Source organism: Larus michahellis, chromosome 1 (genome assembly GCF_964199755.1).
Source record: "Larus michahellis chromosome 1, bLarMic1.1, whole genome shotgun sequence".
In the NCBI taxonomy this organism is placed as follows: domain Eukaryota; kingdom Metazoa; phylum Chordata; class Aves; order Charadriiformes; family Laridae; genus Larus; species Larus michahellis.
Window position 1 is genome coordinate 90,031,332 of NC_133896.1, and position 24,214 is coordinate 90,055,545.

Genomic DNA, 24,214 nt, shown 5'->3' on the forward strand with positions numbered 1-24,214 from the left:
GAATGTTGTGGTTCATTTAGCTTTGTTGTGTTTTTTCCTCCCCTCCAAAAATAAAATGAAAGCAAAACACACACCAACTCATTTGCTGACATGTTGGCAAATACTGTGAAATAACTAACTGGTTGCGGAGTCTCGGTAAAAATGGAAAACATGTATTTTTCAGGTAGCAAGTTGCTTTTATCCAAAGAAAAAACAGAATATGGATATGATATACTTTTTATGAGCAAAACAGGAGACTTGCAAGGTTGAATGTGGGTCAGATATCTTTTAGTGGCGGTAGTTTCCCAATGCTGAAGCGTATGTCTCTGTTAAACACAACAGCATAAAAACTTTTATGCCAGAGAGGTGATGGGGGTAGGCAGGGACCCTCAAAACAGCCAGTAGCTAATGCTGCCTTTGTGGTTTTATATATTTGCCTATTAAAATGACAATACAGACATGGAACATTTAGATTTAAGAAGCCTTCTTTTCATTAAACAACATTAAACAAACTGACAAAGTAGGGGGTTATGACTCCAGTAATTGAAACATGCTGTTCTGTTCAAGACCAGAACTCTATAAAGACTCTTTTCACCCAGTAATGCCCTTTGTGTTTGCCTGCTACCCCTGCTAGAAATTACTGTAGGCCTGAAGTATGTCTTTCCAAGTGGAGTGGGAATGACAGAGTGCAACACCACACTTGGCAGATGGGGTCACAGCCTTTTTAGGACGTTAACATTCATTGTGCATTGGAAATCAATTTGCAGCCCAGAATGCATGGAGACTTAGCTGGACTCCCCTCCCCACTGGTTTTTTATGTTAACTTTAAACCTGGGATGCAGGAAAAAGAATTAGATGGATTAATTTGGATTAATTCTGGTGGGGTTTGGGTAGTTTTCATTCGCTTAATTTGCACTGTGCCTTTTTGTGGAATCCTTATTCTTCTAGATGTATGTTCTGAATCTGTACATTACCTTGCATTTCTTTTTCCTTCTCTCTTCTAGATGTTGATGAGTGTCAGGATAACAACGGAGGGTGCCAGCAGATTTGTGTAAATACTATGGGAAGCTATGAATGTCAGTGCAAAGAGGGTTTTTTTCTGAGTGATAACCAGCATACCTGCATTCATCGCTCCATTGGTAAGTTTTCAGCGTGTAAACTGCGCTCTTTAGAATAACTGTGTTCAATCAGAAATGCAGAAGCTGTTTGGGGCAATTTTTTTATCCCCAGAGCTCCCAAAATCATTTCACTGGTTGGTTGAAATTGATTGATTCCTCTGCTACCCAAACTTGTAGCAGAGCCATAAATAAGACAGGGGGAAAGGCTTTAGTTTAACGTAGAAATTATACATGGTTCAAATAGCAGGCTCTTTGGGCAGGCAGAGGCAGATTTCCAAATGGCAGCTTTCTGCTTCTGAGTTTCCAAGACTTAAAAATTTCTCATTTATTTATTGTATAATAGTTCACCTGTCTTCTACCTTAGAGAGCATGGTATCTTAAATCAAAATGAACAGCTTGTTGCTTCTGGAAGTTGTACGGGTTGTGGTTTTTTGCCAGGCATGTAACTCATTGCTTCATTGCAGACTGTTGATGGCTGATACTGTATTGACACAGCATTTTTCTTTGGTTCAGTACCCTGTCCAGGGTGGATTAGAAAACTGCTTCTCTGTTGCCTATGCACTAGCAGTAGAAATAAGGAATCCCTGCGAAACTGTGATCCTTGTCTGCCGCTGATTTTGACTAGAATAAGCAGCTCTCCCTTTTCTATACATGTCAGACATGGAAGACAAGTTTGAGTTGAAAGGGAGAAAAGAAAACAGCATAGCTATAAATCTTTGCAATTAAGTGGACTCTTTGTGTGTTCATTCAGACTTCTGGTGACCCTGGCAGCAATGGGAATATATGCTAGCAAACTCATTTACCAATAGGCAACACAGAATGACTAAGTAGCAAGATGAGTCTGGTGATTAACAATGTAAGGACGCTGTAAATTTCAACAAGCCACACAAATGGTTCTGAACTATTTTAAGTCACTAAAATTAACCAGAAAATCCTACTGAGCATAGAGTATGAGTTTAGTTACTCTGTTGACAAGAAGGCAAAGTGTTGTAGTGTAGCATCTCAGAAATGTAAATGTATTTTGGGCACTGTGTGTATGCTTATACAGAAATGTAAAGACAAGTAGTAATTTTGATTTTCAGAAATGTGAACCTCTGGAATAGATTCACAAGTCCACTTTTTATCATGATTATTAAGTTTTAAGTGCCTGAGGTATTTTGATTATGACGACATACAATTAAGGTCCATCAACCAGTGCATTTTAAAGGTTGTTATCTAATAGGTTTTTAGTCATTCTTTTCTACGTAAATTGTTCGAATTTCTGTCCAGCATAAAGTAACCCTGACACAAAGATATCCAACAGAATAGTAGCTGGAGGCTTAATGAAAACCACTTGCAGACTTGCAGAGTACTGCGATGCAATCATTATTTCAATTTGCACATTATAAAAATTCCCAGCTGTAATAAAAGAGAATTTAGTTATCTGAGATGGAAACTAATGAAATGAATGAAAAATGAGACTCTCAAGGCAAAAGTTTCTTCTGAGGAATAGATTTACTGAGGGAAAAGGGTAAATTTTTATGGCAAAGAGGGTTCCTGGTTTGACGGAAGGACTGGGGGACTGGATCTGAAGGGTGACTGCTGCATGCACGTAATAAATTTGCATGGGAATAATATATTTGTCTTAACTTGTTTACAAAGAAAATGTCAGAGACATGGATGTTTAATTCGAAACAACATCTTCAAATTATTTAAGATCTAAAACAACTGAGCAACCTACCAAATAGACTGATGGTGATTGTGAAGTTTTTTATGAACAAACGGTTTGTAGCTTTTCAAAAATAAAGTGCCAATTTACAATAATAGCAAACGTTACACTGTAGTGCCATGATGCCCCACAGAAATATATTGGGTGGGTATGCTGGAGGAAGGAAATGAGATGAAATGATCTCTTTCAATTGTCAGAGGTGACTGAACTGCAAATAGTGAACATGCATGGTGAGAAAGTAAATGTTTTTTTTAATATCTGTGTTTACTAACTTACTAACTTATCTGTCTTACTTGTAAGTGCCACTCCAGAAACTGTTGGAACGCAAAAATATGCATCAACATATTTGTCCAGAATTGTGCCCAGGGCTAGATTGTGTCTATACCTCTGTTGGTAAACAAGGCTGAAGTGGACAAAGGCACACCACACAGCCAGCATTGCAACCCAAACACAAAGGCGCTGGCTTGCCAAAGCCCTTTAGCAAGCTTGTTGACTTTGAGCATAATAAGATCCATTAATTGCAGTGGGATTACTTTTCTGTCTCTGAAAAATGCGTGTGCAGTCACACAATCTCTGTGTCCTTGACATTACCTAAAGTCTCTTCAAGGACTCAGCTAGTCTAAAATAATCAACCACAAGGATTTTTATGCAAGTTGCTGCCACCTTTTTCCTCCTGTTTTCAAATGCACTGGGGAAAGGGGAGAAGCATTGCAAGGTGCTTACAATGTACTTGGAGTTGGGATGAGTTCAGAATGGAGGGAGCAGTACCAAGCCTAAGCATTGCCCTGTCTGCAGGCCCAGCTCACCTGCCTCGGCCATCAGCAAGGCTGGTGCTGATCACCTGCTTTGAGCTCGTCAGCACATTCAAGTGATGTGGTAGTTTCAGAGTTGAAAAAGGGCATTGGATATTCTTTTGGGAGTTGAGTAGAGGAAGAAATATGTCCCTTTCTGCACTAACCAGCCAGGGGAAAGTTGTCTTCTGGTATGAGGCACTCTCCTTAAAATTCGCGGCTGCTGTGTGAATTTCCTCAGCTTCCAGAGATGCGCTGTGCCTGTCCCAGTGTTTTGGGGGCGTATTGTACCACCATGCTCTTTCCCACAAGCTGTGGTTAAAAGCCACACTGTAGTTCATGGTAGGAGCTTTTAATATAATCCTTGTGTCACAAATGACATGTTTGCTTGCCATCTAGAAGTGTTCTTGTTATTTCCCGTGGACAAAAAGGATTAATGATCCACACAGAAATATTAATTTTATACCAATGGGAGGCCAGGCTGACCTGGCCAGGCCATTATAGGTGTACTGATTTTGCATGTTTAGTCTCAGCATCTTTTGGGAGGATACTATGCCCAATACAACTCACCTCATTTATTTTTGCATAAAAATTTCCCTTTGCTGAGTCAGATTTCAGTACTAGTTTACTCACAATAATGATGGCAACAATAGGGAGGGAGAATGGATGGTAAAAGATGCAGAGAACTTAACAGTTGTTTATCTTAGTACCTCTTAATTGCAATAGTAGGTGTGAACATTGTGAATTATATCAGAGACACGTTTGTGTTTGTTTCCTCATGACTTAAAAAGAAACCGGAATAAAACAGCTGTTACTGTATCATCTCCAGCTCCAGAGGGAGCATGTGTTTAATAAATGTGTAGATTAGTATCATACACTACAGCTGTGACTGGGTCAGGTGAGTGGGTTACAGCAGGTTTTCCCTTAATTTGATGATAAGCCAAAAACCCTAATTCAGCAAAGCCTCTGGGCACATCCTTGAAGTCCTAGTGATAGCAAAGTTGGTTAAAAATCTAAATTGGGCTTAAAAAGCATCAAAATAGGTAGGGCTTAGCTATATGCCTGTGTCTCTGCTGAAGTTCGGAGTGATGATAATGAAGGGTGCGGTATATCCCATTTGCATTACAACTATAAAGGGTATTGTGGTCAGGAGCCCTGTCTACAAACTACCTCACCAATCAAAATTCTCAGCTGAAGTGTTATAGAAAGCCATTGCTGTCCCACCTCCAGAGGGCAAATCTCCTAAAGCACAAAGGTTGTTTGCTTACAAGCCAGAGACTTCAGGAGTTCTGTGCCTGGGAAGACTTCCGTCATTTTAGATTCCATCCCCTAAATGTCTAACTAAAGCATAGTTATATTAATGGTCTTATATCTGCTAATAGTTCACTGCCAATGTTTTTATACAGCTAATGCCAAGTAAACTAAAAAGGCAGGTGCAATTAGGAGTGGTAATTGTAAGTGGAGACAAGAAGAGGTGGAGACTTACCAGGCTACAGAAGGCTGGAAATTATGATGGTCTGGTCAAGTGGTGGAAAAGCTTTTTACACGGTTGTCACTATCATTTTCAAGCCTGTTAAAAAGCCATTTGGTAAGGAAATGCTTTTTCGCTTCCCCTTATCCCATTAGCCTTATGTTCTTAGCAGAGTTAGGGAGTTTGACATAAAGTCAAGCTACCACAACTTAGCAAATTACTGTGGTACAAACAGAGTCTCAAAAACCAGATTGTCCCTTTCTGCACTATAAGTTTAACAGTTTAGTCCCAGAGGAAAGGGAAAGGTGCTAAGCCAAGTTGTCTTGCATTTGTCATGGGCTAAGTGGGCTTATGAAATGGCTTACCATGCTTGTGCTGATACATAGTAACTTGTTAAATTTGATTATATGTGTAAGCCCTTGTTAATTCTGCATTAGTAGCAGAGCAGGCCTTCAGTCAGCTGACATCAAACTACCAAGTTTCTTCTTGTTCTGAGGATTATAAAACCACTTTTGTTCAATTTTTTTTTTCCTACTTTCCATGATTTATTTGTATTCCTTACCTGATTTCTTAGTTCAGTGTGATTTTATAGCTGTAGAATAATGTGTTAGGACTCCCTGGGAGAAGCATGATCCCCAGTCAGGGCAGGAAAGGTTGCAGGTTGGGATTCTGGAGTTCGTTCCCATCTCTGGTGCTGATGCCTTGTGGGACTCTGGGCAAGAAGGCTAATGTGACTTGGAATTTCTGCAAAGCACTTTAGAGGACAGAGGTGCTTTTTCTACAAAAAGCACAATAATCTGTTCATATTTAGATGAATGTGGAAGGGTGACTTTAAATAATTAAGTGTTGCCAGCACCGTTCCAGATTTTATGAAGTACGTTTCTCATCTCAACTACGACAGCTCTTTCATGATGATGTAACCAGCTAAATTGCTCCATTACTTGAATATACTTTGCCATAGCTACCCTGAATATAGGCATCCCGTTCACTGGAGCAGAACAGTCCTACTTGTCTTTTTAAATTGGAATCCTAATATGATTGTAAAGGAATATATGTGAGGTAAATTTTAAGGAAATCAGTTCATGTGCTTTTAGATAACATAATAAGAAAACCTTTCAGGGAGCATAAGTTGTATCCGGACAAATATACTGTGATCTTGGAAGCTTTTTCCTAAAACTGCACACAGTATGACCTCAGTGTAATAGAAACTTGTTTGTTTATACATTCCCATGGTACATTTTGAATAAATAGTTCAACTGATTACCTTTCACAGAATATAGTACACAGAATGTATCCAGGAAAAAAGGCTTAATAAACCATTTTAAATCTCATTCTGTCCTGTTAGAAGTGTGTAACCTCTTAAAATTGTGTATAACCCACAAAAATTGCTGTTCTTTAGTTTCAGGGATTCATATTTGCTCCAGCAGCCTTGTGAAGGGCATCTCACATTTGCTTTCTCCATTCCTCTTGAATGGAAGGAGTTTGCAATTTGTCTCAAGGGAAGATGCAACAGGTGAAAACACTTGGTGCAAGTGAAAAACAATCTTTGTTAGGCCTGATCTCCCTCCTCTCATCTATCGGTGATTTATCATGATTAGGACTAGTAAAGTTACACTGGTGTAAATCTAGTTTAAGTGTAATCTGACTTAAGTTGAACTGTGAGGGGAAGCAGTAATTATGTAATCATAAAAACAATATTAGGTGAAAGTTTAGGACTAGATGTGATATAGAACAGCCGGGTTGGAAGGGACCTTGACAGATCATCTGATCCAACCTTCTGTGGGAAAGGGAGCCTAGATGAGAATATCGAGTGCCCTGTCCAGTTGCATCTTGAAAACTGCCGGCACTGGGGACTCTACCATGTCCCTGGGGAGGTTGTTCCAGTGAATGATTGCTCTCACTGTAAAGAAATTTTTTCTTATGACAAGATAAAACCTCTCCTGGTGCAACTTGTACCCATTGCCCTTTGTCTTCTCTGTGTGGCTCCTTGTGAAAAGAGGGTCTCCATCCTCTTTGTAGATGCCCTTTAGGTACTATCCAAATAAAACTAAATCTATCCAAATAAAAGTGCAAAAGAAGAGTTTTAAGTATCAAAATTGTCAGTAGTTTTTCGTTGTGTTTTTTTTCCCCTTAACTTTTCACATCAAGGCCTTCAATAAATGTCAGCTTAAATGGTGACTGCTTAGGATGACATAGAATTGGAGGCAAAGCCATGTCACTTTTGGTTTACAAAAATTTTAAATGCATCTGAAACCTGAGGCTGCAATCTTCCTTTTATAGGTAAGAAAACCGAGGTGTAAATATTACACTATTGTCTAAAGTTCTTGTGACTGTGGCTGAACCGCAGGATCGATTCACTCCATTAAAACAGCTGCAGTCCTCGTCTTCAGAGCAGTCCAGATGGAAACCAGGATGTGAGGAAACAATATAGGATATGAAATCAAGGTAGAGTTTCGACATAAACAAAGTTGCAGAGATGAATACAGCCAAGTAGAGTTGGTTGTAAGCCCTTATTGAGTTCCTAGGGACTAATTCAGACCCGTATAATACTTAACAAAATATGATGAAGTCACTATATATTCTACCTTAGTTTTAGAGCTCAGCTTAGGTTTTAGAGCTTTTTGTCTTCTGAAGGAAAAATATCGTGCTTCAAAATTTTCTGGGACTTCAAATTAGATTTAATTCAGAAAGAAATCCAAATTTTGTTGAATAATCAATAACCTCCGCTGCTTTGCTTCAGCTGAGATTGAATGCACTAGTAGACCAACCGGTTAGCAGGATGCAAGGGTGGTGAGTTCATTGAAAGTCAAAGGAGAAATCTCCCAACACTCAGGAGCAATAGCAGATTGCCAGACTTTGCCAAAATCTGGGATTGAATTCTAAGTGTGTTGTGCAGAAGCTGGCCTTGTAACAGGTCCCAGATTTCAGTGCACTGATCAGAACAGACATAAATATTTTAAAAAGAAAATAAAAAAAAATAAAGATGTTTCCTATATGTACTAGGAAACATCAACTGGTAAGTAATCTGGGTCACATGTGTAACTTGCATATAGTGCTTCAACATCAGTAAAAGTAGATGCACGGTTGTACATGACTAAATGGTAAACTAGGACATGCAGATAATTTCTCAATGAGCCATAATCTGAAATAGTTTAATGGTACAGTAGTTGTGTCTCCATGGCTCCATTGCCAATGCCTTTCGGTATGGAAAGGATGAAACTAAAGGGGGAAAGGAAGTGTGTAAGAAATAATGAAGCTGGAGATGCAAAGAAGTGTGTCTTGGAAAGAGCAGCTGTTTGAAACACCCTGCAGCAGCATGACAGCCAGCCAGCTTGCCAGGGGGAGCAGGGAATTTGTAAGTCAGATCAAAAATCTCTCCACACCTGTGTGACAGAAAGTGCAGCGAACAGTCTGTAGCTCAGCGACTGACTGACTGTCAGTGCTGACAAGATGGGAAATCTATACGCACGAATGGGAAAACACACTGGAAAGTAGTACGTTTAAAAAAAAAATTAAAGAGAGAAAATATGCAAAGGGGGCTTTCACACTCAATCATTCAATAGCATTGGAAGTGAACCAATGTTCTGTTCATACTGGCTGCTCTGGATATAGCAGGATTATACTAAATAAAAGAACTGACATGTTTTTTAAAGGCCTCTAACATCCAGTTGACTGAAACATCAGGTGAGAAAGATCTGGGAAGAATATTAAGCAAGAGTGTACTGGAAAAAAGCTTGCATTCACACATGCACACAACAAATGGACTCTGTTTTGAGTAAACCATACGCTGTATGATGTGTCTCTCTCATGCCATCAGGGATACAATGATGAATTCAGGGCCTGCTCTGAATACTCTGTAAAGATGCTCAGCATCTTTCATACCTACTGTAGTCACTATGGGTCTCTCCACGTATGCCTCCTGTTTTTCGCTATGCAGGGAAATCAGCGACAGACCATGTTACAGGCACTGTTCCTCTTTTCTGCTATTCATGACGAATCTCAGAGATGCGATCCAGCAGGAACTCTCTAGAGCCTGATACCGCAATGTGTTTTTAGTTATAAACCAGTAGGAATTCAAGATATGAATGCCAAATACCTGTTCATATATACTGTTACCCTCCTGTATATGGTATGCATACTATGCATTTAATGAGTTCTATTAATTATTCAATTCCATGTAATTAAGTTTGAGGTTGCCCTGAGCTATTCTGAAATAATTTAGGAGTTAATGGAAATAAGAAGGAAGATGCTTTGTATAGCCTCCTGTATTTTTCAAGCTTAAGAATACTTGCATGCTCTGTTAAGCTTTATATCTTAGAAGTATCTGGGTCATAAAATTGTTGTGTTTGTTACTGTTCTTAATGGTATTTTGATTATTTTGTAGTTGAGCACCAGTCAAGAATGGGGCCAGATTGCGCGACACCTCATACAGACTGGGAGAATTTACAGCCTAAGTAAACAAGGCAAACGTAGGGCAGAGGACAGCACAAAACACATAGTCACTGTGAATGCTTTCATGGCAGAAACATTGTAGTAGCGCCATAAGATGTTTTTAAGAGGGGGCACAAAGGAAGAAGGGAGTGAGCCAAGGGTATGTCAGGTAAACAGAACGTAAGAGGAGGGAGAGAGACAGCCGGCCAGTGGGGAGTGAGGTGAAGTGGAGGAGAATAGATTGGAGAAGAAAAGAAGGGTGTGAAACAGCACAAGGCAAGATCTATACTTCTCTGTCTCCTTAACGCCCTGGCTCACTAATGCCATTTCTTTTCAGTATCTTCTCCCTCATAGGTTTCTTTCCATTTAGTTAACTCCTTTCATGTATAAGCTGCAGTATAGTCATAGTATAGTCAAACTGCAGCGATGTCTTTGAAAACTATTACTTTTCTCAGTGGAATGGGTCAAGTGCTGAGATTGCAAAAGCCAACTGCAGTCATGCGCAAGTGATCAGGATGATACCCTTGCAAGGGTTCAACTCCTTTGCTTTTCCCAGGAGTCAAGAAATGCAGAAGCAGAGACAAGCATCATGTGCTGTTGGAGTTACTCTCTGAACTATGTTCACCATTGATAAGAGCATTGAGCTTGTGCAGTAAATCTGTTTACCTGCTTTTTGTGCATGATGCGTAGAATGTTTGAGCACTTTCAAAAGGCTGGGCCTGACTTACCAGTGCTGAGAAGCTGCAAATAATCTTTCTTCTCTTGTTCCAAGGTAAGGATTCACCTTTGAGTAAAAGCAACAGCACTTCCATCCCTCTTTCGTATGGAGCACCTCTTTTAAAAGTTCTTCTCTGTGTTTATAGCTGACTAAATCACTGCACACTCAATGTAAGCCAATAGTATCCAGTATGGTGTGCTGCAAGCATTGTGTTACATTGGTGATTTACCAGAGTTGGCAGGTTTTCTCCCTACAGTTAACATGGGCTGAAGATAATATAATAGCTGCTATCTTCAATCCATATCAAACTGAAAAGTACTAGACAGGCCAAAACTAAGAGCCTTCTTACTCAAACATTAATTTTTGATATAAATATGCATGATCGATGTTGGCATTTCAGTATTTAATGTAACGAGAATTGGTTATTTAAACTGACATTGTTTGGAATGCTGCAAATGCCAACATGGGGAAGCAGTGATGTGAATGGTTCTTAGCCCATGCATTTCTTGTTCTGCCTGCTTCAGAAGTGAACTCCTAGTTATTTGCTCTTCTAATCAGTAATTCACTAGAGGATGTCACAGGAGTCTACAAAAACTACCTCAGGACTCTAAACCCCCTCTGAAATAGGAGCTAATATACCATGTGCTGTAGGTTACAGATAAGGGAGGCAGAAGAGTTAAATAATTTGCCTAGGAAGGCTGTAGAAATCCCAAGAGCTTTCCAGAAAAGCTGTGAAGGAATCATTTGACAGAACATGTAGTTTAATTGATACTGTATTGATTTCACGAAATATGTTTTGTAAAACTGAGTATCTGTTTTTAGGTATACTCCTACGAGGAGCAGAACACAGATACCCTGAGCCCCATTCTTTTGGCCTGTTGTTTAATTCCCCTCTTTTATCCCTGGTGCACTTTAACATCAGTGATTGATGAATTATAGTACATGTTTAGAGATCAAAGTGTAGCACAGGGAGCTGGGTGGATAACAGTGCATTTTGCAAATCCTGTCCTCTCCCGCCTTTCCTCCCTACAGTTTTTGTTCTGTTTGTTCTCTATTGGCTCACTGTTGTAAACTGAACAATTTCAGATAGTGGTGGCAGCTTGACTTCTTACTGACATTCAGGATGCCTGATGACTCTCTGGACTGCGCCGTTGTACTGGGAAGGCAGCCACATTGACACTGGGAATGTGTAGGTTCTGAAAAGTAAGGTGGACTACAACTACCTGAACAGGTCAACAAAACATTATCAACGTTATTTTTGAAAGACGTGGATTTTTCCAATAAACCAAGTTTTGTTCCCTGAAGTAGCTGCTTTTCCTGGAATAATCAAAATTATGTATATATAAAAAATGCATAGAAAAAACCAACCATAAAACCTCTGAACCTTTAGACCTGGAGGTATTGTCATTGGCACTATGTGGTAGTGGTGGTTAGGCAGCCTTGTCTGCCTCTGTAAGCAGCTATTGTACTGCACTGTAGCATGAATGTGCGTGAAACCCCCTTATCGAGAGAAGAGACTAGGCACTTTGTACAAGAAACAGCTCAAACCTGAAGCCTGATTTGCCAGATGAAGGAGTGTGTTCCTGGTAGCATTTCTGTATTGCCTCTTTCCATTCACAGGTGAAATATTTCGGTGTTGGGGAAGCTTTCCAGGAAAAGGCCAAACAAAACAAAAAAAGGGTCCTGCCAGCTCTGCCAAAGAGCAGCATTCAAGCTGTGCTTGCAGTGAGACTGGCCTGGCCTGCCCTGCCCTTACAGACAGCTGCATGTCTGCATGCTCTTCTCCAGTACTGTGTTTCTGCTCTTAGCCTCTCCAGACAAAATGCTTTCAGAACTCCCTCTAAGCTTCCCAGGAAAAGCTATCATTTGGCCTAAGTGCTTCCTTAATGGACATTTAATTACTCTGCTGTAAGTGGAGTCTGAAGAACATATCATTAAAAAAAGCCTGTAATAAGCTGTTTTAAACCAGGATTTAATGAGCAATACTTTCCAGCCTAATCTGTGTCTCTCTCTTGAATCCTGAGTAGTATATTTACCTGGAGATTTCTTTTGGAAAGGCTTTCTGTGTAGATCTCAACATGACTTTTTAGCATTTGGCTAAGTTAGTTACCATTTGTCTTCAGCTGACATTAGTTGAAAATACCTTGCGCTGTTCAATCTTCTGAGAATTCACAGAAAGAGATAGTGAGCTGTCATTCCTGTGCTATCTCTCAGAGAAGCTGACCACTTATCACCCAAATGAACTCAGAATTAATCTGGAGGATTACCTGTCAGGAGCTCACTGAAACGCTCCATGAAACAGCTCCATGGTAGAGTAAAATGCCAGAGAAACAATAAAATCGAAGAACACCAGTGGTAATTTTGACTAGTTATATCCTTTAAAAGTGGAGCCTTGGTGGGAGCAGGAAAGCCCTCTTATGTTTTTTATGTTGTTCTCATTAGTTTCATGCAAGAGGGACATTAGGTGGGTAAAGGAATTTTCCTGTTGTCCAGACTGTGGATATGCTTTTTAACCCAACTCTGAGACTTTCTAGACCTGCAGTAAATGGCTCTACTTCCAAGTGTCCATCAAATTCACTTCTTGCTATTAGCTATCAAGTGCCCAAACCCAGAATATAAATATATCTCCAAGCGCTCAAAGTTTATTTATGTGTCATTTGGGTAAGTATTTTATGGGGTTATTTTGTTTCTTTATTTCCTCTAAAAACACCTGTAAAGGCCTAATTTTCTCTTAGTGTTTATTATGACTCACTTCATGGAGATACTTCTGTGCTAAGCTAAACTAAGTTGAGCTGTCTCAAAAGCAACATTGTGGTCAGAAGTGTGGCTGAGTTGAATGACATCCCGTTTTTCCTGTTCCATATGTGTTCTCTCCTTGGACTTCCACAATCTATTTACAGGCAGAAACAGGATTTCCTTACTTTCCAATATGACCTGGTATCAGGAAAAACACTGCCATTTTTTTTCTGCTTACTTTCACCACTAACAAATATGCCCAAATTAAAATCCATATTCAGTGTTTAGCTGATGCTTTTTGTCAAAGTATAGAAATCAAATAGAGCTGCTCATCTAGAATAATTCTATTTTTCTGTGTTCACCCTTGCACAACAATATTGACTGCACTCTGCTTACTTTCTCAAGGTCTTGTTGACCATTTGCAAACAGCTCATAGCTTCCAAAGGATTTTCTTCACCTTTCTTTTCTTAGATCGTTAAAGCCAGGGATGGCACAAACTGGATATGCTGCTGGCAGATGTCATGCTTATTTCCATGTGCAGCTCTGCCAGTGTATCTTCATCCATCCTATCCTTTCACCTCCTTGCTGTTTTTTAAAAATGGAACACCAGTTAGGTGTATACATGGCGACTAGGATGAAATAATATAGCTTTGTTAGACCATGAAATCTGTAGAGACTAAAGACTGCTCCAGTCACAGCTGTAGTGTTCTCTCTGAAGTGGAGATGAGGTGCAAGTCCGATCAAACTGGTTTAGAAGTCCACAAACTCCCAGCAGTTTCCGTAGGATTTGAACCAGCATCATGAGACTGTGAATATCTGCCAACAACAGAGATTGAATCAGAGGTGATGCAAATTATTATTATTTCTTGGGGCCACGCCATTGCACAGGTAAATAAAGTTGTGAATAACTGTACTACCGTCATAAGCTTTTCACTTTCTGTGCAAGACCCTAGCAAACCATCTCACTAATCTATAGGAGGGAAGCGTCTCTAGGACCTATGCAGAATTTAGAGAGAGTAAAAAGTGCCAGAAAGAAACCAGTAAGTGGTAAATAGATTATAGGCTATTCGGTACTGAAGAATATGCTTGCAGGGCAATTACATCGTCTACTAATCCCAAACACTGCTAATGATTGTTATTGTAGTAAGAAGTCAGTATGCGCTGTAGCAGAGCAATAAACAGGTGCTGAGGTAGTCACTATGTCACAGAAGAGAGCCTGCTAGTTTTAAGATGAAGGAACTATTCTGTGATGACAAATAACCCTCAATGCACATAAAAAGAGCAATGATATGAGAGCAACAGAGTGGTTTGTGTACACACTGGATGTTTCTCACCCTGAATGTGCCAGCAGAGCATATAGACTTCTGAGAGAAGCAGGTTCTTCCACTTTCACACCACTATTGCCCTATAAACATTGCATTCATTTCTGAAGTACAACTTGCAGATTAGGCTTCCACTCATTGTGTTGGTGATAGCATTTGGTCTTAGATGGCTAATAACATAGGACTGCTATTTCAGGTGCCTCCACATGAAATCCGATGCTGAGTGCCCCAGAAAAAAATTAACTGTTTGTGACAAGAATGGGACGAAATTTGCTGCTGTGTGGAAAATGTGTTTGCCTACATGCCCACTGTGTGTCTGTGTTTGTGCTGGTTGTAGCATTTGAACAGAGAAGCAAGAGAATTATTTTGGTGAATGTAAATACTAATGATAGTAAAAGGAGAAATTATAACTGTGTTTTAAAATGGTCCTCTTGGTAATATTCTTGCTCAGGTAACAAAGGATTTTTTTGCCTGAGGTCACTGGAAAGTGTTTTCTGAATGCCTTAGTGGCACCTTCTGAGCAGATCTTGATAGCAGGTAACTTTTATCAAATGGCAAAATATTCATCATCTCCATTCCACACCCATCTTTCCCCAGCACCTCTCACTTTTCCCCTGACCTAGACCCTGCAATGTCGCCTTCCAGACAGTGAATCACTCATCTCTCTCCCTCGTGCCCCCACCAAATGTTATCATCACGCTTGCTTGAACCCTGCCATTTGATTTGTGTAAGCTAGGATTGCTGTGTGTCTCAGGCTGACATTTTATTCGCATTCCTTCTCTGAGGAAAATTCAGGGAAAACAGAGCAACATATTCCTATTTCCACAGAATGGCAAACTATCTTCCCATAAAAGAAAACCCGTAAAAAGTTTTGAAGTTTTTTTCATAGCTAAACGGCCCTTTCATATTGCAGATATGCTGGACTCTTACAATGCTTAGAAAACAATATGTAATACCACCAATGTATGTGTATTTAAAATTTGTATATACAAATACATATGCGTTTTGTAAATACATTTTCCTAAGCTGTCCTTGAGTGTGGCTGCTGTGACCCCACTCCTTGCCTGCTATACCCAAGGGAGGCAGCATTGATTTTGTTCTCTGTGTTTTGTAGGTTTTTCTGAAAGCAAGGGAGAGGCTTGTGCCTACATTGCATTTTACTTTAATGTATGGGCAGGCTTTCAGGCCTTTGTTGTTGGGACTATTCATGTGCTTAAGTGTTTTGCTGGATTGGAGCCACAGAGCAGTTAATGAATTAGTGCACATACCAGGGTATAGCATTCTATTTCTTCTTTCCAGACAGTTTGCATTTCCAGTATTTGTATAGGATATAGGGTGACCAGCAGCCTGTTTTCTTTATTTATAAAATTGTATGTAAAAATGTCTTCTCAGTAGTTAGTATTTCTGCATCGCCTTCTGAGGGATGAATTGTCTTTCCCTTTTCTTCCCATACAAATTCCATTCCCTAAAGAAAAAGTGGATGTGGTGGCCATTGTTGCCATACTTTCTTCTCTTCTGTGAAAGTGGCAATGTATGAATGTATTTACCTCATGGTATGTCGCAGACAGTGTTAGAAAGAGAATTTAGCTGCCAAATAATTAGAGTGATAGTGGCAACAGGTATTCAATGCAGGCTGACAGAAGCTTCTGTGAAAGTAATTGCCTAATTCTGTGCTTCCAGCTTGGACTATGGGAGAGTAGTTGTGCATCTCTTTGGCAAATTTCTCCTTTGTAATTAAATTTCGACAGCAGCATTTGAATTGGGAAAACACATGTTTGTACACAACTTATTAGGCAGCAGCTGAGTTCTCATTTTGCGAAATTATTTGTGATCTTCTATACTGATACTTCTTCTTTAGTAGCAAATTGACCAGGTGAGCTGAGTATCTCAACTCTTCCACTGGCACTGTGTGGCATGTGCTGTCAGTCACCAGCCCATTTGTGTCACAGCTGTGTTGGGTCCTGGTTTCCACTTTTGTTAAATATTTGTTGGCTTTCTCAATGCAGGGTCATGCTCCAATAGAGTCAATAGCACCAGAGTTCCACCACCTTGCAAGGAAGCAGTGCATCTTATCTTGCATGTTGATACTGTTTTCTGTCCTGCTGGGCCTTTTTCTGTCCTGCATCATCGTGCTGTCTCCAGTGCTTGGTTGCATTAACTTTTAAGTCCTGTGTGAACTAGACGACCTTCAGTACCTATGTTTTCCCACAGTGCTGCTTCTGAGGTAGTTGCCTATTTTTTAATAGAGCACCTTTCATCCTGAAGTATCGCAGGATGCTTTATGGATGTGACCCTAGGAAATGCCATTACTTCTCGACAGAGATGGTTGAAGACATAGAAAGTATGGGGATGTATGTAGAGTTTTACTGGAAGCAAACTGTAATACTCCCAGAAGTGTGGAACATTAGAATCAAGTGAACAGGAGGAGGAGCTAAGGATCGTTTTCCCTTCACCGTTTCTCTGAAGAACTGGAACTCATTAAGTAAGAGGGTATAGAGACAGGTGGAGGCAAAAGCCACCTGATGTTATATAGAATGGATACGCTAGTAAGCAACCAGGATCAAAGAGTGAATAGCAGATGGACTCATTCCTCGAAGAGTGCAAGCTCTGTCATAGAGAGAAATAAGGAAAGAGGGATTTATAGAGAAAGCAAAGTTGCAAGTGGTAGCTACCCTATATGTAGGTAGAGAGAGGAAAAATGGAGTGATAACTTGCAAGGGATATTATGATGGAAGAAAGTTGGCAATGCAGTCTCTGTTGGCCAACATTACATTAATTCAGGAGTTGGACTCAATGGTCCTTATGGGTTCCTTCCAACTTGAGATATGTTATGATTCTATGATAAGGGAGTTAGCAAGAAAACCAACACCAGAGGGAGGATGCCTCGGGAATATGTAGCTACACTGGGGTCAGAGAATAACAGAAGAAAACAGGATGAGTGATGTTAAAGGAATAGGGGGGAAGAGGACGAATTACAGATCCTTGTCTGGAATTTTCCTTTGCATTATCTTTCCTTTCCCTATGTAAGAGGAAGCAAGTAGTTCAGCTGCCTCTGTGGGTTAGCATACCCTTTTTTCAACACCCAAGGACTCTGAACAGAAGCCCCACTGAGCTGGGGCAAAGAAGAGTCAGGTTCTGGGAAGGATACGTCACACTTATTTGGGCAGTTGGACAACAGACCCTCCATTGTGAGGGAAGATACTTTGAAGAAAGTATATGCAATTTTTTTATTTCCAGGGACATGCAAGATGCATCAGATTACTGTGGTGAGCTCTCTTACCTTCACTGGGATATAGAAGGGAGTTACTTATACCCTGGAAAGTTAAGAGAAATCTCTTGGGGTCCTTTCTGCCCGTGCTACGTTCATCAGTTTCTATATAGCAATACAGCCAAATTGTTGAGAGGGGAGGGGGATAAGTTCAAAATTATTCTTTTAAACTGCTGTAAACAGCCTCAGTAAAAAGTAGTTAGTGGTAACTGTTGTATTGTATACAGTGCAGTGCTGTGGGTTTGTTTATCCCCTGAAAAATAAGAGGGAAGTGTGAAAGAAAACATATCTGAGCACATATCTGTTCTCATAGATAGTGTATTCTTACATGCTGATTCATAAAATTATTACGTGCTGATTCATTGTTTCACACAGCAATTTCATTCTAAGAATCCTGGAGTCTTCTGAAGATGCGTTGATATTAAGCATGTAAAGAATAACTGCTGATGTTTTGAGGTAGAGAGGAGTTATTCTCTAACATGGTGTACGCACAGTAAAATATTTATACAGTCATTAAACTCTCTGCATTGAATCAGTCATTTGCTAAGCCAATTCTCACTCTTTATAATGTCAGCAACAGGCCTCAGTTGACAGTATCATTACGACCAACACAGATCTCAGGCTAACGCTACTGTTGCCCTTTTCTTTTGAGTCTCTGATTACAAGTAAATGGATTCACTCTGTGATGCTCTTGAGGGAAAAGGACTTATTTCTGCTTTGAAACTGTATGGAAAGCATAGTCATGCTGCCTTCAACTGTTCCTGCTAAGTGAATACAGTGACTGTGTGTAGCACCCTCCTGTGGTGCCTTGTGGCTTTTACTGCTAGTTTCATTTTCTTCTCTGCTCTCTTTTTACCAAAATTGGTGTCTTGATACTGACTCACAAGTTGTAGCCAAGAGTGAGGACAGCAAGGTGTACTGTAATGAACAATTGATGTTCAGCTTTCCTCACGGGTCTTATTGTTATCTCTGCATACTACCATATCTTTTCGCAATTCTGCCTGCCATCAGATGTTGAAAAATATTTTGTTGCTTTAATCTTCTGGTTTCTGAATGTATTTAGTGTAATGTTAAGAAGGTAATTGAAAGAAGGAGAAATATTATGAAAAGGTGGGTGTAATGTGAATAATGATCCTTCATCGCCTCTCTCAAAATTCTTCATTCTCATTTACTGGTTGCATCCCTTTTAATCCATTTCTGACCACTTGTCCGAGCAAGACATTTTCAGTCATGCTGAAATTAGTTTGAAGACTTCGTATGGGAACATTCACCTGAATGCTCTCTTTTTATAGTTTACTTCAAGAGTTGAACTTATGTTTCCAGGGTGTAGATCAAGCAGCATTAGTCAGCTGTGATGCTATTCCATTCCATATATTCCACTGTATCCTAATCATCTTCATATAAAAACACTGCAATATTAATCTGCATCATCGATAGCGGTTATTTCCACCACATATTGCTTGTTTTTATTCTCTTTATTTCCACAAGAAGCCTGTACAGGGTCTTATAATTCATTTCCCCTTCTTCCATTTACCTCCAGAAATGATGTGTCTCTGTCATAAACCAACTTTACCTTTCTCAGGGAGAATTACACCTCGATGAAGAAGTGAGTTTTTTAGCTCAGGCATTAACAGTAGGGATTTTTAAATTCCTTTGAAGATGATGAGAAACTGGGTGTAGAAATCACTTAAGAAACAAAAATTTGATGACACTTTGGTGGCAAGACAGTGTAGAAAATGGAGGGGATGTCTGATGTGCCTACTCTAGGTAATGCACTGCAGTTTTTTGTAGTGTAGCACTAGCATTTCCTAAGCGCTAAAGGTTTTGAGCCTGAGTGTATCACCTTGCAGTGGTCCCACTGAAAGAGGATAACATCATGAGCTACTGAAGCCAGGCTTAGGGACCAGTCTCCTTTTTAGCCGGAAGGTATAGAGCATGCTAATTGTGAACTTCGCTGTGTTAGGCTTTACTTGGCAAGTAATGCAAGAGGCTTCTTCAGATAGGGACAGAACTGACCAATTAACCTTCAACCAAAAGAGATTGCAAAGTGTCTGCAAGCTGGTCAAATACTGTCCTGTGTCCAACTGCAACATTGCCGTGGTTCAGCATTGGTCATGCTTTTTCGTGGTGATACTTTTAGATTGACAGCTGAAATGCAATAGCAATAGAACAGACTGCTGCCGTTACAAGGGACTACTCAGCAATGCGTTTCTACAAGGGATTAATTTTCAGATTATGCTTTGTAGCTCTGTGTTTAAGCCTTTGGTTCCTTCAGGTACAGAGTTACTCTTTTTTTTTTTTTTTTTTTGAATGAATAAAGGTCTGCTACCTTAATAAAAACAGACACTATTCCATATGGGTTTGAAAAACAGCCATACCAAAATTAGGTTGAACTGGTATGTTTCAGACTCTTGTTATCTGTTAGAGAATGTTGCTACTTTTGTATGATATTAAATTGCTGTTACATGTCACTGTAGAAACAAGAATGGTTAGGTGAGTGATGGGAGAAAGGCTGAAAGAAAAGCACTAATTAAATACTGTTTTGCAAAGCCCTCATTGAAATTCATAGCTTGGTACCTTTGGGGACTTGAAAGTAGAGGAGATGGAAAGATTTCAATTAAAAAGGTATTTGTGTGGTTCTTTGTGGAGCCAATCATTGCCTTTTTAATATAAAGCATGTAAGTATCTGTCTAATATGCTTTGCAAACATCAAACATTGTGCCTTGAAACAATTAGTGTTTTAATAGGTCTCAGTTCAACATATTTTGAAATAAAATAAAAATCCCATAGACGCAAAATTTTATTCAGATCAAGGCTTTGGGTTTTTTTATAGCACAAATGCAATCTTAAGTAATTTCTGCATTGATTGACTGATTAGAAAATTTTAAAGGAAAAATATACTTACAAAAAGAAATCCATTTGCTTAATAAATAATTTGGTTATTTGTGTTTAGCTATGGTTGTGGTTGCCATTTACAGTTTTTTAATGTGCACAATGATCCGTTATTCTTACAAAGCTTTTAGAATTTTTTTTTAATTCCAGGGACTTCTGTAGCATGGCACCTCATTGAATTGGTGTCTGAGAAACTTCAGTCAACAAATAACAGGAATATAGCGCCTCAATAGGAAAGAGATAGCGAGGTGCTGGGGCAAGTGCAGAGGAGGGCAATGAAGCTGGTGAAGGTCCTGGAGAATAAATCTTATGAGGAGCGACTGAAGGAGCTGGGACTGTTTAGTTTGAGGAAGAGGAGGCTGAGGGGAGACCTCTTCACTCTCTACAACTACTTGAAAGGACATTGTAGAGAGGTTGGTGCTGGTCTCTTCTCACAGGTAATTAGCGATAGAGCGAGAGGGAATGGGTTCAAGCTGCAGCAGGGTAGGTTTAGACTGGACATTAGGAAAGAATTCTTCACAGAAAGAGTGGTCAGACACTGGAATAGGCCGCCCAGGGAGGCGGTGGAGTCACCATCCCTGAATGTGTTTAAGACTCGTTTAGATGTGGTGTTAAAGGATATGGTGTAAGGGAGAACTTTGTAGAGTGGAGCTGATGGTTGGACTCGATGATCCCAAGGATCTTTTGCAACCTAAATGATTCTATGATTGATTCTAATATATGTCTAGAAAAGACCACCAAGGCCATCAACTGAAGTCAGTTCCAAGAGATACATAGTTCAAAAGGGTTCAAAGAACATCTATTCTAGATGCAACTAAATACCATGACCCACAAAACGCTTGTCAGCAAAACAAACTCAAAATTTACAGTAGGACCCCAAAAGGCACAGCTGTAATTTACCACAGTAAGGAGAAATCCAGGCCATTTTGCAGGTCCCTAGATCCTTGAAGTTATGGGGAACTTAAATGAAATTCCCAGATAACCCTAGTGTTCTGTGCACAGCTATAAAAGCCAGCAGATCCAGAATGATCACTGTTGAACTGACCTACCGTAAGAATTCCTCTTGTCCCTAAATCTCATGGTCAGAATATGAAGAGAGTGTACCAATAAACAAACAGTGGCAGAGCTTCGAATAGCTATTGTAACAGCAGTCAAACCTACCCAGTCTAAGAAGTATTCTTCATCTTCTTACCAAATCATGAGCTCTGTCTCACTCCTACATATCCAGGCAAAACTACAGAGTTCTACAGCATTCCTTGGAGAATCCCTAGAACCAAGGCAGTGCAGATAGTGGGAGTCAGGGCAAAGTGCCTGAGCAGAGTGGAGCTAAGGCAATTTTGCAGAGCGGTGCAGTCTCATTTGTATCTCATTAGGTTTCAGGCAACACTTGAGGCTGTATCTTGAAGCCACAAGGTTTCAGCCGTATGAATCTCTAGAGCATTGGCCTGAAATGAACAGGATTTCTTGGCAGGAGCCCAAACAGCAGCATATTAGGCCAGTGCTTTTTCAAGGGAAAATTGCTTGTGAATTTAATCATCTTCACTTTATCTGGGTTTGTGTGGGATATCCATGATGACACTTGAACCCTTAACTGCTGCATCATTGGAAGCAGCAGAGCGATTAACAGGCTTTACAGGAAAGACAAATACCAAAAGACTGGTCATTTTGATAAGATAAATTCTACCTCCTTTATGGATACAGAATGACCAAGGAGGATGTAATGGAATGCTTTATTTGAAATTAATCCTTTTATCTAATACCACACACACACACCAAGTTCTGCTCATCAACTCCTCTTTTTTTCAGAAGGTGACAACTTTTTGCTTGATCCAGGAGCTTATCTAGCGAAGCACTCTGCTGATTTTATTTCTGCGGATTTCTTGTGTAGAACTGCTCAGGTTATGTCCATAAAGAAACTTTGTTATGGTTCCGTTATCAAGAAGAATGATGCAAGAGTCAGAATATAACTGTGGTTTAGGACCTGTTGTCTCATGGTCATTGAGGCAGTTTCTCCCTACCCATGCCCACACGCTACCACAATAACCCCTGCTACTTCTGTCTCCTTTGTGACCTTGACCCCTACCATGCCTCTCCTGTGTCTCCGACCTCCTATGAAGATGGAAGCCGTGTGTGCTCAGCTGAGCTTTTGTCACCGAGTCCTATTTTTTTCCTGCATGCTGACTGAGCGGGTAGTATGCCAGGTAAAGTGGGTAGGTCTTGCGCTAATGTTGCAGCGTTTCCTGGCTGGCAATACCAGTCTGGTTCTCTCTTCTCTGCTTGGTTGCCAATTTTCACAGAGCTTATAGGAATGTAATTATCTTTGATACCTCTACCCTCTAGCTAAGTCACCTGGGATTGCCCAGTGGATTCAAAAGTGACTAAGCGTAAAGACTTACAGATGGACAGATAGCACAGTTGCACAAGTATCGTTTCCTTGTAAACAACAATAATAACAAATATCCGTTAAATAATAATAACAAAATGTACCAATAGTAACAAGTAATAAAAATAACTATCAGTTCATTAATTTGGTAACTATAGCTGCATTTTATTTTAAAGTAATGACTACTTGAAGAGTTCAGATGTCTAGGCTTGCATTTTTCAGTTCTGAGATTTTCTTAATTTTCTTTTTTAAAAGTTATATACATAACTTGAATAAAAAAATATACTCTTAAAACTTATCGTAATTGTTGGCCATTCACGCTTAATAATTGTGGCTGCTCTACACAGGTTTAAACATAGTAAGAAAATAGTCTGCCAGTGGCAAATCTTGTGCATTTTACACTTTGAAAAAGTACATAACTATCACTTAGGTGATGAATATTTCAGCAGAGGAGCTGGCATTGAACAAGACGATGCTATTTTCTTTTTATACCACTAAGATTCTTAAAAGACTTACTTCACTGTGGTAATTGCAGTACAAGTGGTGAAAATCTCTAATGCAATGTATTTGTTTTGTGGATGGTACTATGGCCAAAAAATATATTTAGGCAGCATTACTGAAGTGCTTGTGGAAAACTAGTATTAATTTGTATTACAGTAGCTTTTAGGTCAGGATCTATTGTGTTAACTGCTCCACACTCTATACAGAGAGGGAGAGAGAGAGAGACTGAGAGGCTGAGACTCTCCCTTGCCATTCAGATAGACAAAAGATGTGTATCCCTACTTTACAGGCAGGGAAGCACGGTATTCAGCTGGGCTCCCTAGGGAGAGAATGCTGCCTCCTGATTTCTAGCCCACTAGATTTCTAGCCTTCACTACCACAGTCGGGCAAGATTTCATAGACAAACTGTTCATTAGTTGAAAAATCATGTTTATGTAATCTGGAACGATGAGAAAATTCACAGAGAAATCCGAAAAATTATTCAGACAGAGAAACAATATTTTGACATTAAATACACGTACATTTCATTTAGATTTTAAGGAAAAAAGGGGTAAGATACTTGAAATAGTTGCAGGTTAAAAAATTATTTTGTCTTTAGATGAAACTGTTGATGCTTCATTTTGCCAAGAAAACTGCAAAAAATATCTGCTGAACCTGAATGAAACAAAAATAGGAGTGTTTTAGACTTGATACACAAAAGGGTATGAAGGAAAGAGGTTCTCCAAAGCTTCAGCATTCAGGCTCAAGTCAGTGATCGGAATGACGACGAACTCTAACCAAGAAGTGATTCAGAGCACCTGAGTTTAGGAGCTGAGGCTCTCAGTGGAGAGAAGGCGGCACCTCCACAAGGCCACCAAGAACACTGGTATTACATGCAGCGAGGAGCAGGATTTATT

The 24,214-nt window shown here is 39.8% G+C and overlaps 1 protein-coding gene across 4 annotated transcripts in view; it reads left to right on the forward strand.

Moving 5' to 3' along the window:
* SCUBE1 (signal peptide, CUB domain and EGF like domain containing 1) overlaps positions 1–24,214 on the forward strand; it is a 211,992-nt gene that overhangs the window by 55,811 nt on the left and 131,967 nt on the right. For all 4 annotated transcript variants that reach the window (XM_074591049.1, XM_074591060.1, XM_074591068.1 and 1 more), the window contains exon 4: positions 984–1,118. In XM_074591049.1, the coding sequence (XP_074447150.1) occupies positions 984–1,118 (135 nt within the window). The remainder of the gene's footprint in view (positions 1–983; positions 1,119–24,214) is intronic.